The 17,689-nt window shown below is 36.0% G+C and overlaps 1 protein-coding gene and 1 long non-coding RNA gene across 3 annotated transcripts in view; one reads left to right on the top strand and one right to left on the bottom strand.

The window, feature by feature from the left end:
* The window catches only part of LOC108711366, a 75,340-nt gene that overhangs the window by 29,901 nt on the left and 27,750 nt on the right, over positions 1–17,689 (bottom strand). The window lies entirely within an intron of this gene.
* LOC108711364 (myocardial zonula adherens protein) overlaps positions 1–17,689 on the top strand; it is a 45,102-nt gene that overhangs the window by 3,937 nt on the left and 23,476 nt on the right. For both annotated transcript variants that reach the window (XR_001934883.2, XM_018253029.2), the window contains exon 2: positions 6,311–6,400. Coding sequence is in view for 1 of the 2 variants with exons in the window: in XM_018253029.2 (XP_018108518.1) it covers positions 6,311–6,400 (90 nt within the window). In the remaining variant the exon portion in view is untranslated. The remainder of the gene's footprint in view (positions 1–6,310; positions 6,401–17,689) is intronic.

The raw sequence follows: 17,689 nt of genomic DNA, 5'->3' as shown, positions 1-17,689 counted from the left end.
TGATGAGACAACCAATATACAAGGCTTTTTACCGATATCGGTCATCTTGTCTTCCACCACACATGCACAGATTGTTGTACGAAAGATCTTTTGTACCATAAATATAGGTGCGTGTATGTCACCTTACTCACCCAAGAATTCTTCCCACTAACAGATCAAGCCCTCATGCAGGTCACTTTGTACCAGTAATTATCAGCTATGCATGCTGTCCTCAAAACATCCCATTCAGGATAATGGGGAAACAACCAAGCACATTCTTTGCGTCATTGCTCTGTACAACGACCAGCTCAGATATTTTGTTAATTTCTTTTTAACCTTTTTTGTGCTGTAACCCAGGAACTGTACAGTCTGTGGCAGCAGCATGATGGTATTTTTATGCCCACACCATAGATTGTAATCTACACAGCCAGACAATATGATAAATGACATGTGTAACCACAAGAATGCTTGGAGTGAAATCCTTATATTAAGTTCTCTAAGACTGAAATTGATCAATAGTCATATCTTTTCTACAAAAGTGATCAAGTAGATTCTTTGCTGTGATCAGCATAAATGTGTAGGTAGAAATGAAAAGGGCACCAACCAGCAAAAACACATTGAGAAAACTGCTATAAATGAACATTTACAGATTAAATATACAATATATTTGGGTTCCTTTGGAGTGCTACCCAGAAGGTAAATGACTTCATGGATACCGTTAAACAGAATATGTGATTATTCCAGAAATGTTTTCCATATCCTTATCTGATGATATTCAAGGGAGTAATACAAGCAATCCTTTGTTTTGCGTCATGGATTCTGTAATTTTACCCAGCTGCAGGGACAAGGTCAGATAATGTGCATTAGTAGAGAAATGTGAAAGATGATTTTAATTTAAAAAGGGAACCTCACGAGGTGTAAAAAATACAACATGCTAAACATTTATTTTATCCTCTTTCTTGACATTCCATGTAGATGCTAGTCAAATGTCAAGCCTTTTTTAGCAGAATAACAAATCCACTTTATCTCATGGAGATAGTTGTTCTGTGTATTGCTGGTGAATTCTGGCCAAAACTTTATTCCCATTGTTGGAGCTCAGCAAATTCCAGCTATTATCTGCATGTAATGTTAGTTACATTGTTTTCAATTGAAAAACGCAGAGCTAGGCCAATGGAAAAGTTGAGAGTTGTTATCAGGAGGTAATGTTTGCTAGAAAGTGTTGTGCAGCCAGATACGGCCAGTCACACATTTGTAAGTGTAGCTCATGCAGAACCTTCCTGGGAACTTCTGGTTACACTTGCCCTTCTTTTTATTATTTATGCTCTCAGAGATGCATGTTCAGAGCTTTAGAAAAATTGCCTGATTCATTTTGATTCCTTCTGTATCCCAGTTTAGGTAAACAAAGCCATCTGGCTAATGTTTCTGCCCTTATATGTCTGTAATGTATAGATCTCTAAGGTTGCAGGAATGTTAACGCTGGTGCTTTTCCTTCCAGTTCTAAGCTTACATCAAAGGATGGGCATGTCGGTATAAATATATATATATATATATATATATATATATATATATATATATATATATATATATATATATATATATATATATATATGTGAATGGAGGATCAGCACTCACTTGTAGTGAATAATCTTTTATTTCGTGCAAATATACATCTTTATCTTTAATTGCCACATTGTTGTTGCACAATATCCTGGAGAAAGGTCCCAAGTGGGACCAAAACGTCGGATAAAGATGTATATTTGCACGAAATAAAAATGAGTGCTGATCCTCCATTCACATCTATTTCAATACAATTGATCGTGCAGCACTGGAACACTTCTGTCAGAGTGCGGGTACTGTGGGACAGTATGTGTGTGTATATATATATATATATATATATATATATATATTTTACACACATCATTCTTTTTGTAAGATATGATTGTAGAATTTACAGTTGTAACATTTACATAATAGTTTAGAAAAATATGTTACATGCACTTTTTCGAGCATTCTACTCAAGGCTAAAACCACTAAACGTGAAAAAAAAAAGCTTTTACATGTTACTAATGCAAGGTGCAATGTAAAGGACACAGTTGAGTACATTAAAACACTATTTATATCTATACAGTATATGCCCCCCCATACTTGCTGAAAAAGAATGCAACAAGGGAAGCTTGTAATTAACACATGTTCAAAGGAGGTGTTACTATACATGTGCTACTTCTGCCATGCACTAAAACACTGGTAACACTTGATTTCCTGATAAGGGTGCTCTAAGGGAGCTGTGGAATTAGCATGTACCAGGTCTGGACTGGGATTCAAAATAGGCCTGGGATATTAATATACACAAAACTGCCCCAATAAATAGTGACTGCCTATGGCATCTTACAGCAGCCCTTCTGGATTTTACCAGAACCCACAGATCGGGCCCTTACCCTAAGGTGGTGTTACTTTTAAAGCTCCATATTTGTGTCATGTAGCTGTCTTGCACCTAAGGAATCAAACACTGTCATTTCTCGCACTGTAATATTTACTGTATTTACCACCATGCCTGAACTGATACAATTTGCACTCCAGTGAAACGTCTATGTGCTAATTTGCACACAATTGGGTAAATGATGCTCAGTGGTAGGTGAGGATTTTGCAACTACATTTTGAAAATATTTTGGAAGTCTCTGATAATAGCACAATGTATCTGTTGTGGGGATTAGAAGAGACATTCTGTTTTCTCATAGCTATATGGAAACATTCCATGATTGAACTTCCTCCTTCCTTACTTGGCAAGAATAGGTCTGAGTTTTAAATACTTTGTGCGCAGCTAGGACTTTCTGGTGCAGGATTTATAGCAGGTCTTTAGAATGAAAAACTCGTGACATAGCTAACCAAACACTAGATTTACAACAGGGCAGCCAACTTAAAGGGGTTGTTCAACTTTGAGTTAATTTTTAGTATGATGTATTGTAGAGAGTGATATTCTGAGACAATTTGCAGTTGGTTTTCATTTTTTGCGGTTTTTGTGTTTTATTCAGCCGCTTTCCAGTTTGCAATTTCAGCAATCTGGTTGCTAGGGTCCAAATTACCCTGGCAACAATGCACTGATTTGAATAAGAGGGTGGAATATGAATAGAAGAGGGCCTGCGTAGAAAGATGAGAAATGAAAATTAGCAATTACTATAAATATGTAGCCTTACAGAACATTTGTTTTTAGATGGGCTCAGTGATTCCCCATTTGAAAGCTGGAAAGAGTTAGAAGAAGGCAAATAATTTAAAAACTATAGAGAAAAAACAATGACAACCAATTGAAAAGTTGGCCATTCTACAACATACTAAAATTTTACTTAAAGGGCAACCACCCCTTACTCATATCTCTTTAAAAGTTCTGATCCTATAAGACTTTGTTGTGCTGGGTTGGCTTCCACAATCACAGAGGTGCTTTAAATAACATTACTAACCATATCAAAACAATACATAGAAATCTGGATAAAATCTTGCATTTGTGTTTATAGCCCACTGCAAGGTTGTTCTGAAAACAAATATGGCACAAAACATATAACATAAAACCTGATATTGCTGAAAAGAGGAATACTTTATAGCCTTTTATTAGGTATCTGTCTAGTTCTGATCTGTATTTTGATTATTTGTTGTGGTGACATGTATAATCAGGCATATAATCTTAATGGTTTATTAGCTGGACAAAGTATCTTATGAGAACAAATAATTGTAATATGGTGTATCAACATTACTCTTTGCTACTATATTGCTATGGTATTACTCTTTTGTATTTTACAATAATATACATTGCCATGAACAAAAAAGCTGTAATTGGCTGGTCTCTCCTAGAATACATAGGGGGCACTTACTAATATAGTTGTTGAATTGTACAAGTGCAGTTGCCCATACTAATGAATTAGCAAGTATTATTGATACATTTACTATGATTCAAGACTGGGCTTTTAAACTGGAGGCCCACAGGCTAGTTGTGGCCCTTCAGAGTTTTTATGCGGCTCTCTGACTGACTGTAATGTCCATAGACACTTTGGGGCAGATTCACTAAGCTCGAGTGAAGGATTCGAATGAAAAATACTTCGAATTTCGAAGTATTTTTTTGGTACTTCGACCATCGAATTGGTTAAATTCGTTCGAATTCGAACGAAATCGAACGAAAAATCGTTCGACTATTCGACCATTCGATAGTCGAAGTACTTGCCCTTTAAAAAAAACTTCGACCCCCTACTTCGGCAGGTAAAACCTACCGAAGTCAATGTTAGCCTATGGGGAAGGTCCCCATAGGTTTGCTAATCTTTTTTTGAACGAAGGATTTTCCTTCGATCGTTGAATTAAAATCGTTTGAATCGTTCGATTCGAACGATTTAATCGTTCGATCGAACGAAAAATCCTTCGATCGATCGATCGCAGGATTAGCGCTAAATCCTTCGACTTCGATATTCGAAGTCGAAGGATTTCAATTCGAGGGTCGAATTTCGAAGTATTTTTAACTTCGAAATTCGACCCTTAATGAATCTGCCCCCAAGTGTCATCATTTTGAAATGATCTGACCCACAAACATGTATGCCAGTTAACAGGTCAAATACAGGGCCTGAGATAAAAGTAAATCTCTTTGGTTGCTATTGCTATTGCTATTACTGTGTAAATTTAATGTAACACCTAAATAAATCAGCCCCAGCCAGTTCTAATCTACATCAAGATTTTATCATAGGTATGGGATGGCATTACAGAGTGTACTATGTCTTTTTCTATTCTAAGACCTGTCACTGGATTGTCACTAAGAACAAATCCTTGACAATTTTAGCATCTACATGCAACACAGTCACAGACTAATCCCAAGAGTATCCAGGTAATATTACATTCCAGATTATGCATGCTGTGATTAAATATCCTAATAATAATCATCATCATTGGCATGCTGCTCTAGCAACAGGCAGGAATGTCTTTAAACTTACGTAAAAATATTATGTACTTAGCAATACAAAATTCACACATAGCAGGCATTTGTTTTTTTGTGTCGAACATGCCTAAGGTCTGGAAGCTAGGGCCAGGTTCAAACACTCTTCTAGTGGCAAATTTACACAGTTTCACAAGTGTTTATTTATCACAAGTACTTTCAGTAGTTCCTTACTTTTTAAGTTTCAGGCAAGTTTTAGTTGTATAAAAACCAGATGTAGTGCCCAACAGAACTTCCTGTAGGCTGAGCATACACATAGGGGCTACCAAATAGCCAATCACAGCCCTTATTTGGCACCAATTGGACCTTTTTCATGCTTGCGTAGCTCCCCAACTCTTTTTTTACATTTGAATGTGGCTCATGGGTATAAAAGGTTGGGGACCCCTGCCTTAGAATATACAAAAAGTTTTCTACATAGCTAAATAGAAGAAATAGACTGGGATGCACAATATAGAGCACTTAGTTTATAATCCATACTTATAGTAAGCAGTAACAAAAGAGGGATTTGAGTGTTATTTCAGATGGTTTAAAAGTGGATATTAAATTCCTGAGTCAATATGTAATGTAGAGTAAGAACCATAAGAAATACTAATAATAAAAAGAGGAGGTTGTGATTCCACTGTTAGACACATAATCTACAGAAGACGTGGTGCTTAAATTGTTCTCAGGTTTAAGAGTAGATTACAAAAGATAAACTCAAAGGACTTGAATATATATAGAATGGAAGATACATGACAACAAGAAGATGTGATTTAAATGGAAATACACATTTCGGAGGCAGCAGATTTCTTAAAAGTGAAGCCATATCCTTATGCTGGTTGGTAGGAAGCTTATAAAAATGTGCTGTTTTACTATAGAGTGGATACTCAGAACAGGTTAAGCCTAAAAGTGTAATAGACTGTAAACATATACAGGATAGTAACTTTTATATTGGAATAGTTATAATCATCTGGGCAGTGATTAGTAGTAAATTATTTTTCACAAAGTAATTTAGATATGAGGACATCCCTAATGAATCCCTAATTAACTGCTTTTTGTAATATTGGTATTTGCAAGATGTTAGACATAACATACGCATTACTGTAAGCCGCAGCTGCTGGTGTATATTTGCATGTTTGTATGTATTTGAAACATCCCAATGTATGTTCCAATTAATCTGCAATATGAAGGTATCTGCTTACTGCACTGGAGTGCTGTAGTTTATGCCATTTATATTAAAGTGGGATTAGACAGATATATATTCTGGTGGATACTTCCATTCATACATATATGCAATTCACCAAACTCCCAGCTAGTTGTTTACGAATTCATCATTACTACGGAAATGATAACATTGTACTGAACATTTATTGTTTTTGCTTTTCACAGGGAGGAGTTTGCCGGTTGCGTCTCACCCTGCCTTCAGAAGCAAGCTCACGGCCAAAGCAGGATGACATTAAGAAAGACACTTCTGTAAATGTAAGGGAAACTCATGGTATTGCTTGTGCTAAGATAAAAGCACTTTCTTGAAATTGTTCTGAAAACACCTAGACAGTGCTGGGGTTATAAGATTTACAGAAACAGCAAGAATGCCTTAATTTTCTCTTCCTTCAGCATGCAGTCACTGCTGGCTGTAGATCTTAAAAGTTTTAGGCGGGGATACAGATATTTTTTATATACAGACAGTTATGTTTCTACATCTGGTTTCAAATCCAAGCTTAGATGTAGATGGCATAAGACCTGGCTGGCAGGCAGTTCATAATGATCCATGCAATGTACAGGGCAGACAGTGGGAGTTAAAAAACATGCCATGACTTAAGGATAAAGAATTCTTGTTATGATGTTTGCCTCTTTCAGGTATTGAACTCCTTTGTAATTTGGGTTGGGATTGTGCAACTTTCTATTTCCCCCAGAGCAAACCTCTTTGGAATGAGCACTTATAGTACCAGGCTGGGCACAGACAATCTTTTGTTTTATGTTGGAATTGAGCTAAATATTTACTCTTCTTCTGTGTTTTCATCCTGCTAAATATTTTTTCATGTGGAAGTATTTATGATTTTTGGCATGTAGTATTGTTTGTGAAGCAATTACACAGACTTCGTAGGTAAACATTGATTTCCTTAAGAACAAATAACATTGTATAATATGAGCATCTTTATTAGAATTGTCAGGTTTAAACAGAAATATGCCCCTGAAGTTAAAAGGAGACAGACAGTGCTTTCCGGGGATTGTGCTTGGATGTGCACTGCTTCAGTCTGCTAATTACCTTTGTTTATATATGAGTGTTGCACAATATTTATCCAGCACAGTGGGAGTGGGAGATTCATGAGATTTGAATGATGTAGTATAGTAGTTGCTATGATTTCCACCCAGTGGTGACTTTTACATGGCAGGCCTGAATTTGTGCAAGGAGAAGTAGAACTAGATGTAGAGAGGCACAACCTCTGGGTGGAAAGATTACCATGCTGTTCAAATTATATATACAAACAGAAATTTTTGTTTGCACAAGACCTGTTGAGTGCTGTTCTTTGTGGGACATTATCTGTTACCAGCACCCAGGCAGACAGTATATTTTTGTGTGAGCGCTCCTCCTTTGGGACTATATATAAAATAAATAAATAAATAAATAAATATATATATATATATATATATATATATATATATATATATATATATGTATAGTAAAGAAGGTCCGCACTCTCAGGACTTAAAAAATTAAATAATGTTTTATTAACAAAGACTTTGTTTTTAGTCCTGAGAGTGCGGACCTTCTTTACTGAATAATTATTTCAAAAATTTTGGACACTGCACCAAGGCAAGTTGAACCTAGTGACGAGAGTGCCGACTCCCCCAAAGTTCTTGTTTATATATATGTATATGTATATATATATATATATATATATATATATATATATATATAGATAGATATAGATATATATATAATATAGCTTCAGCATGTTTAGTGTAGCCTAGAAAACATGTAGTTGCAAGGCTACATACACATGGTTGGTTTTTAGCACTTGTTAGCACCCTGGGCCGGTGCTCCCATCAGCAGAAAAATGTCCCAGGGTTTTTCCAGCGAGCACCACAGAGTGACTGTATTCCGGCTTCTTCTTTCTTCAAATTTCCCGGTGCAGATGCATGCGCAGTAGAATGAAATAGCCAGCTTTTTTTGTTAAAGTTCGTTTTTTTACACCGCTGCACATGCACAGCCATAGGAAGAAAGAAGAAGAAGCAGGAAGAATATCGCTCTGTGTTGCTTGTTGGTGGAACCTCAGGCCGGTGCAGTTTGCTGCTGATAGGAGCACCGGCCCAGGGTGTCAGTTAAGTAAATACAATCACTTGGGGTGCCTAACTTTGGCACCCCCAAGTGGAGAATTACTTTCCTTCTCTTTCAATTCATATAATTAATAAAACAGCTCATTCTATTTTCCCATGCTCAGCAGGCTTCCATGCTTTCTTTCAAAAGGGCCTGTTTGACGTCATGTTTTTTCCATTTCACCATTTAAATATTTATGTACATATATGTACAATATCAGAGAACTTCTTGAGCACCCTTTTTACCTTAAACTACAAAACACACTGTATTTTATTCTAATGGTTCTAGCAGATGTATCTCTTGTAATAACTACTTAAAATCATGCTGCTCTGCCAAGTTGTTTAATTGCTTTCTGGTTCCTTTATAAATCACAATATAATATTATCTTGCTTATCTGAAGCTGTCTGATATCAAATTGCACATTGTTTTTGAAATTGTTCAGCTGCTAATCTCTCTAAACACATTTTGGGGCATATTTATTATGCTGTGTAAAATGATAGAACCAAAAAAACAGTAGAAAGCTTTGTAAAAGAAATTGAATTTATCAAAGTGTGTTTGATTTTACGCCACATGAACTCCAGATTTGCTGCCGTTGTTTTACATTGCTTCCGGTGGAAGTCAAAAATTTACACAGTTTTTACACAGCAAATTCTGGTGATGTGTGGTGTATTATCCCACTGTATTCTTACACCACATAATAAATATGCCCCTTTGTGTAGTGCAGTCTTCTGCTATTTTTCAAAGATACTACAAAGATATGTTTTTATCTATCAAGTGATATATATGAAGCAAGTGGATGCCTATAGTCCCTCTTTTACAGAGTATTCCTCTTAGAAATCACTTGCTCTGCTCATTAAATGTTCTTATGGGATCTCTTTTTCAGCCTTTTGCCACTAATGTGGAGAACTAGTTTTGTGTTTCATTCAAGCCCCCTGCTTTTTCAACTGAGATCATGCCCTGGCTTTTTCTGATTCCACAAACGGGAACTAAGTGATGCGATTAAAGGATTAACATCAAATATACTATTGCTATCTTAACATTAAGCTGTTGTTTTACTTAACATGCACATTATGACTTATCACTTGAGGGCAGACTCACATGATATATTGATGATACTGCATGACCATTGTTTGCTTCAGAAACTGGATAGAGGCAGTAGTTGACCATACTGAACAATAATAAACTCATGCACATATGCCAATTTAACTTGATTCTGAACCAGCATGTTGGACTGTGACTGCTTCATTTAATTCATTATGGCAATTATTATGGGATATGACTGAGATTGTTGGGTCCAAATTCAACCATAATGCCTCAGATTAAAAGAAATACATAGGTAAGCTGAAATGTATCATTTGATAGCGATCTGGTTTAAATTGTTGTTAACTGTTTCCATATGGCTGCAGTCCCTGACCTTCACCACCCACTTCTTGAGAAAGGGTAGAGAGAGATCAGCATTAATGCATCTATATTGGGCCCACATTGATAGAGGCATGCATAGAGCCAATAAATTAGTGGAGCCACCAGCTAAAATAAGGTTAGATGTTGCATGGGAATAAGTATAGGGGACAGTTATAGAAAAGATCTTTTTGTTGTATACCTTGTTGCATATATATATATAAATACAGATCAGTTAAAAATAAACTTTTTATGTATTGCATTAATGCTCTAGTCAGAATTTACCCACTAAATGAGGTGTTCACGATCAGTGATGGGCGAATTTCTCCCGTTTCGCTGAAAAATCAGTGAATCGCGAATTTTTACGCCGGCGACAATTCCAAAGCCGGCGACAATTCCAATTAAAGTCAATGGGCACCTAGAATTGTCGCTGGCGTCAGAATTGTGGCCGGCGTCAAATATATTTTGACACCAGCAAATTTTTGCCGGCGAATCTTTGTTGCAATTTCGCTAATTTATATGCTGGCAGCAAAACGTGGAAATTCACCGCAAATTTGCGCCTGGCGAATAAATTTGTCCATCATTATTCACGATAAACTTGTTCTGTATACAACCAATTACAATGAGTTATACAGTTAGCCCACTGTATAAGCTACGCTATCCTAATTCTTTTTTTGTTTGTACTTTTACATTAAACATTGATAAATTAGTCACTTTGGTGCTTGTGCATGGTTGTCTTTGTTTCTTTTACAAAGCAGCATTTTTCTCATACTTTATGGCTTTCATTATGAAAAGAGAATTCAGATCAGTGGTCTAGGATTCTATCTGAAACCCATTATTTAGATCACTGCAGACTGAGCTTTTTGGGCTTGTAGCCTATATGTATTTTGATCACCGCTAAATATGACATTTTTTATAGGCAGCAATCTTCTGTGAAGCTTGCTAATGGCAATTCTTGTTCAAATCAATGATACGTGATCTGCAGTGGATAGCTGGCATTTTCTCTGCATCTACAGGCCCCAAATGCCCTTTCCTTACAGAGGAGAGCAATTATAAATATGTAAATCAATAAAAAATTGGATATCTTTAGTACCAGAAAACTGTGCAGTGCTAATCAAATTTAAAGAAAATCAAAACATTCTTCATTTTTAAAGAATAGAATCAAGTATTGCAAACAGGCTTAGTAAAATATTGCCATTACTTTTCATGTGGGTTGTTGTAATGCATCAAGTTTGGGGAAATGTAAGGTAGACTAAAGGTGGAGTTGAAATTATTTATGGCTGCTTATTATCAGGAGTTTCGGTAACTGTAACGCCTACTGCAAAGAGGAAGCTGTAGATATTTCAACATACTGTATGCTATCTGTTTTTATTACTTCTTAACAATCCACATGTCCAAGACTGATTATGACCTAAAGAGCTCCCTTGTGATTTGGGACCTATTCCTTTTCAACTGCTAATACAGTTTATTTCCTACTTATCAATAGTAGTAGTTCTTTAGCTAGTTATACATTTGGGCAGCCCAGTTATGTTATAATATTGAGTCATAAGGATGCTTAGTGATAACAAACACTGGCTTATGACAGGCCTGCTACTGGAGATAGCAGTTTTTCATTCACCATAGCAGGTAAAGGGCATTTCAGTTATTGCAGAAATAAATACATTGCGCATATACCTGCTTCAAAGCAGGATACCAATATCTACAATATGGATAAGAATTTATTTTATCAAAGACAGTACTTCTTAACAGTCTGCATATCAATAGAACAGTAACAAATGGCTGAATGAAATTGATTGTGTGTGAAATCTCAATGTATAATACATAAGCGCATTACATGATTTCCAAGACTATACCAGCAGCTGACAGTCTCATTTAATCACAGAACTCATACAATCACAGAACTCATACAATCACAGAACTCATTGGTGACTTAAGCTGGCCATAGACGCAAAGATCCGATCGTACGAATCGTGGATTCATACGATTTTCGGACCATGTGTGGAGAGTCCCGACATTTTTCGTCCGTCGGAGATCGGTCGATTGGTCGATCGGACAGGTTAGAAAATTTCTATCGCCTGCCGATAATATCTCTGCGTGTATTGCCGATCGTACGATTTTCAGAGGGAGACTGTCACTAGTGTTGTCAGACATAAGTATCGTACGATTGCTGTCAGGGGCAGAACATTGGGTGATCTGTTCTTTTTGATCGGAATGGTAAAGACTTTGACCTGAATGGTTAGTGGAGGGTCGGGAGATGGGAAAGTCCGATCGTACGTTGATCCGTACGATCGGATCTTTGCGTCTATGGCCAGCTTAACACCTTACTTAACAGTAGTTTGTGAATTATCCCATTTATATCTGAAGTGGATCATGTGTACTTCAGGGGAATGTAGCTAATAGTAGTCTGTGTCCAACAAATCATGATGAAATAACAGAAATGCATGGAGGTATGTACGGGTCATTTTTTTTTTTTAACTAATGAGGTTTTACTACTATTGCTTCGTTTTACAGCTCCATAACTTTATAGCATTCAGTTTGCAATTGTAGCACAAAAGAGACAACCTTATGTATACAGAGAATGCACCAAATTAAGAATTTAGTTTAAGATTAGGCTGAATCCCTTCATTTATTCCAGGATTCAGATGTGGCCAATCTGCAAATTAGGGGTCAGATTCAGTTTGGTATTCAGCCAAATCTTGAGTATTTGAAATATAATTGATAATGGCTGTGCACACAAAGATAATTTAGGAACAGTGTCTACTATATCAGTAATATCTGATGGTGCAAGAGACTGATCCAACCCTAGGAGCTGCAAAGCAAATTAACATATTAAATGGCATGGGGCTTTATTAAGACACCCTTAGCTGCTGCTGTAATTACGCCCTGAGGAAGCCACCTGTGGCGAAACATATGCCGCGTGGAGTGGAGGTGTCTAAGTAAACTGCCCTGCTTTTGTGCTGTTTTGCCGGAATGAAGGGTACACCTTTCTGCCTAAAAAAACTCGATCGGTTGATGTGCTGTAAAGACTGCTACTCTCCTTGATCAAACTACCCGACTGGCTATTTTAGCACCACGGCTGCCAGAGAAACGGCAAGAGGAACAAATCCGTAGGAGCGGTGATGTCTATCCTTTGTATATGCGGATTGGCCATAAGTTTAATTCTTGCCACTGCATAATTTACCAAAGTGAAGCATCCACTTGGGGCAGCAAGACTTGGGCTACAGCCCGACTTATGAAATGCAGGGTCAGTGCGATTCATACTAACGAATGGGAACGTACTGAGAGGGAGAAGCGCAGACTGTAAACTTGCATATGGATTCAGCAAAGGATTGTATTTATTCACTGAACATGTGTGGTTCCAATTTGGCATTATTAGTCCTGCCATACTACAACACTTGATCTTTTAGGTTGGATGACTAGCAAACATCGTTAAAAGTTAGTCCTTTGACGAAAGGATGTAACCTAACATGGGCACTCTTCCAAAACTCCTTTCTATTTTTAACAGGACTTGATGCACAACTTAATTTTTGGATATTGATTAATAATATTTTTTGCTTTTTCTTTTCAATTCATTTTTTGATATTGGACTAACTCATCAAATTGTTTTTACTGGACGGCTCACAGAACTATATGCAATTAAATGGGTTCAACTAATTAATTGGCCACATGAACAACAACCAAATTAATTTATGGTTTTTATATGTATTTAATTCATTAAATGTAGTGATACTCTTGATTAATTAATTTATTGTTTCATATCAATTGTTATCCCTGATAAATTAACCTTGTTAAATGATGATCAACAGAAATGCCAATTGTCAAAATAAAGTTTAATATTTCTTAAAATTGTCTACTGAGTGCAAATTAAGACCTTTTTCTCTGTACATTTAAAGCTTGGGTATTTAGCTGAATCCCAAAATTTGGAATTTTGTGCTTCCCTAATGGATTTTTTTATGTGGTGACATTCAATATTGATATGTACAGTATTACAGTTCTTGAGCTATAAAAATAATGATCAATGTACTGTATATTTGATTTCTAGTTAATAAAGAAATGCATCTTCATGACATTTACCAGTAAATGTCATGAAGACAAAATTAAAATATACAATATAGAACAGTGTTCTGTGCTGAAGGAGTAACCTTATACGAGGCATGCCAACACCTTAGGCTAACTGTGTGTAAATAATAAACAAGTCAGATGTATAGTAATTATCTAAGGAATAGAGTACTCAACAGTTATACTGTGGAACCATCTGTTGCTTTTATAACATATATTGATATATGTATATATATTTATATATATACCTCCAAAAGTATATACATACTCAAATGTTTAGGCACATTGACAAGTAAATATACAATTGTAACCTTTGTCTACCAGGTATATTATAACAATCTTACAGTCCAGTTTATCAGTCTGTTAACAGCTGTACAAACTACCATCCTTGAATTAAACTCATTTATCAAAAATTCTTCTCGAAAAAACTCTGCAACATAATTGAGCGTCAATTTGAATCATAAGATTGAAGCTCCGAAAACTCGAGTTAATGAAATTGTCGCTGAGAAAACGCAACTTTATCAGATTATCAGACGAAAACCACAACTTTATTGGATTATCCAGTGCAGATGACGATGTCAAGAAACAACTTCAGGAACATCTGCTATTGACTTCTACAATTGCCATTGACTATTTTCAGATTAGGTTTTTTTTGCATCTTTGGTGGTATAATAAATGTCAAAAAAATTGAGTTTTCCCCTTTAAAAACTCGACCAGATAAACTCGAAGGTTTAATAAATGGCCCCCTTAATTTCAAGAGAACTAAGTTACGAAGCAAGGGCAAGTTGAAAATGTGGATGAAAATCGCAAATTTTCCCCTCCAAAATGCTGTGTTTTCATAAGAATTTTAGCATAGTTGGGGACTCCCATGAAGTAGCCAGTAGCCAGAACATGCAAGCAGTGCAATAAATGGCACAAACTAGCACCTGCTTTTCTTGAGTTGCATGCAAATTGTAGCCCACATTATTAAACTGGGGATCATATCACCTTTTGTTCGCCAATGCGTGCAGAATCAATAACAGACTTTAGAAATCAGTTGCAGCTGTGGACATAATCCACAAGGGAGTACACTGGGATTATTGCTTGCAGGAGTTACTGGGTTCCTAGTATCCATGTTTGAAATTGAACATAATTCATTACAATTGACTGAATGGGCACATTGGTACAATTTAAACTTAATGGACAGTTGTCTTTATTGAACCCAAATTAACTATGTAATTATAGTTATAGTATGTATATGAACACAATTTTAACAGTACCTGTAACAAACCAAGTATATTCAGTATGTTCTCCAATGTTGGTTATGCCACTGCTACAAGGGTTACCATACCATGTGAAAAGAGTAATAACATTACAATAATTTTTCTTATCTTCATGATCCTGTTTTTTATTAAAGTTATACAGTAACTATACACCACTGATACTGTATAACTTTAGTAGAAGTTTGAACGACAGCATGTCACCCTGCTATTCTGCAAAGTGCCTGCCTTTAAATCAGTTTGATAAATGAGCGTAAAAAAAGGCATACAACTTTGGGAACTCACTTTCTCTTTTTGAACCCATGGTTTTACCTGTAGTTGCAGGTTAGAGAAGTGACAATTGAGTTAAAGGGGGGCAGATTTAGACAGAAGAGTTACTTGGACTGTTGGTTTACTGTATGTATAGTAACATCTTCAATGCTGCTCCTTCCACCTCCTTTCACTCATGTAACTTCTGCTAGAAGTTTCTGTTTAAATTGAGATTTGATAACCTGTATAATATCTGTGCTGAAACTGTAACCTGGAGATCTCTGCTTTAATTGAGTTTAAGACCAACTTCAGCTGATGTGATGTCTCTGTTTATACCAAGCTGAAGAATTTGAACCAGATGCCCATGTTGGGTTAATATTTACTATACTGAGAACCCTTACTGAGTTGAAATATTCAGCTTTTAATGTGCTTGAAGGACTTTGCTTTAATTTGAGAATATAACTCAATATAAAACCTTGGATTAATCAATATATCCATATACAGTTAGGTCCATAAATATTTGGACAGAGACAACTTTTTTCTAATTTTGGTTCTGTACATTACCACAATGAATTTTAAATGAAACAACTCAGATGCAGTTGAACTGCAGACTTTCAGCTTTAATTCAGTGGTTTGAACAAAAAGATTGCATAAAAATGTGAGGAACTAAAGCCCTTTTTAACACAATCACTTAATTTCACTGGCTCAAAAATAATTTGATATATATTTGAGTTGAAGGTGTTCATATTGAGTGATTTCATGAATTATGCTTTATCTTAAAGTTAACAAGGATCCGTGCTAATATTTAATTTAAAATAGCTGCTTCAGTGTTGGACTGGGATGTCAGGGGCCCACCAGCAAACCTTAGACCATAGCTTCACCCTCCAAATTATTTTTCACCAAGTTATTTTCATTCTTCATGGCTCTTTTCTTTACATACGAATCAATCCTTCCAACTATTGCTCCTGATGATGTAATATGCCTGATGTTTAGGAGGGCCCACAAGTAGTTTTCTTGGTATCCTGGTGGACCAGTCTGACACTGATTTGCTTTGACTACATTGACGGCCTCAAGTGGAAAAACTTAGCTTTAGCTGAGATGAAGAACTTTGCTTTTGCTGAACTGATTATTTGGCTTAAAATATTGTCTTGAAGAGATATGAATGTTTAAAGGAATTGTTCAGTATAAAAATAAAAACTGGGTAAATAGATGGGCTGTGCAAAATAAAAATGTTTCAAGTACCAGGAAATATGTTTCTCCTTGCAAGAACAATAAGAAATTTTAATTTTTAAGTAAAATAATTGTTCTTTTTTAGGACCATGTTACTTAGTACTTATAACACATTTTAGGTAAAGTAAACACTTTTTACTCTGGTTATCGTTAACCTTTTAATCACATACTTGAATTTCAAGTATTTTCAATCACAATATAAATTGTGCACAGACAGCATTTTGCTTTCAACTCTAAATACTTGAAACAAAATATGTGGGTGTGGACACTCACTAGACACACTGTAATGACATAATGACTGCATGTGCGTTGCACATGGACTTGCAGAATGATTCCTGCATAATTATGTGGCAGCAACTAGAGATCTCATCACTTCTGGATTTAGTCACTGGCATTTTCAAAATGTGAGATAGGGTAGTAAATGCTTTTATTGTGATGTGTATTTTCTTGGTTTTGTCTATATACTGGTAGTGAAATATCAAAAGATAAAGAGTAAGATTAAAGTGGTTGTTCACCTTCCAGTTCAGTTGTTTTCACTAGAAATAAAAACTTTTTTTCAATTACTTCCTGTTTTCTATTTGTGACTGTTTTTCAAATTTTCAATTTTAAAGTTTCAGTTTTTACCTTATGTATTTCTGAAGCAACTGTGGGAGTGGGGGATCACCGACTCTCTGCAAACTGTTCTAAATTGATACATTAGAATTAGATGATAAATTTGTTATTTTGGCCCTTCTGAGCAGATTATCTGAGTTTCATTAAAATCAGCTGTTATTATTATTCTAACAGTTCAGAATCTGAACCTGGATCACTGAGCCCCAGACTGAAACACCAGAGACACAAACATCAAACTTAGTTTTTGGAAAAAACGTTAATAATAAAAAATGGAAAGCAATTGAAAAACATCTTTATTGCTGTTGAACAATCTGAAAACAACTAAACTGAAAAAAAGTGTTTGGAAGGTGAACAACCCATTTAAATATACCGGTAGTATACTGTTTTTCTTTCTGCTAGAGTCCAGGGATCCCCAACCTTTTGAACCCGGTGAGCAACATTCAGAAGTAAAAGGAGTTGGGGAGCAACACAAGCCTGAAAAATGTTCTTGGGGTGCCAAATAAGTGCTGTGATTGGCCATTTGGTAGCCCCTATGAAGATTGGCAACCTACATTGAGGCTCTGTTTGGCAGTACACCTGGTTTTTATACAACCAAAACTTGTCTCCAAGTCTGGAATTCAAAAATAAGCTCCTGCTTTGAGG

The sequence above is a fragment of the Xenopus laevis genome, chromosome 3L, assembly GCF_017654675.1.
Source record: "Xenopus laevis strain J_2021 chromosome 3L, Xenopus_laevis_v10.1, whole genome shotgun sequence".
NCBI classification, from domain to species: Eukaryota; Metazoa; Chordata; class Amphibia; order Anura; family Pipidae; genus Xenopus; species Xenopus laevis.
Note: the sequence above shows the minus strand (reverse complement) of the source record. Positions and strands in the feature narration are given on the sequence as shown.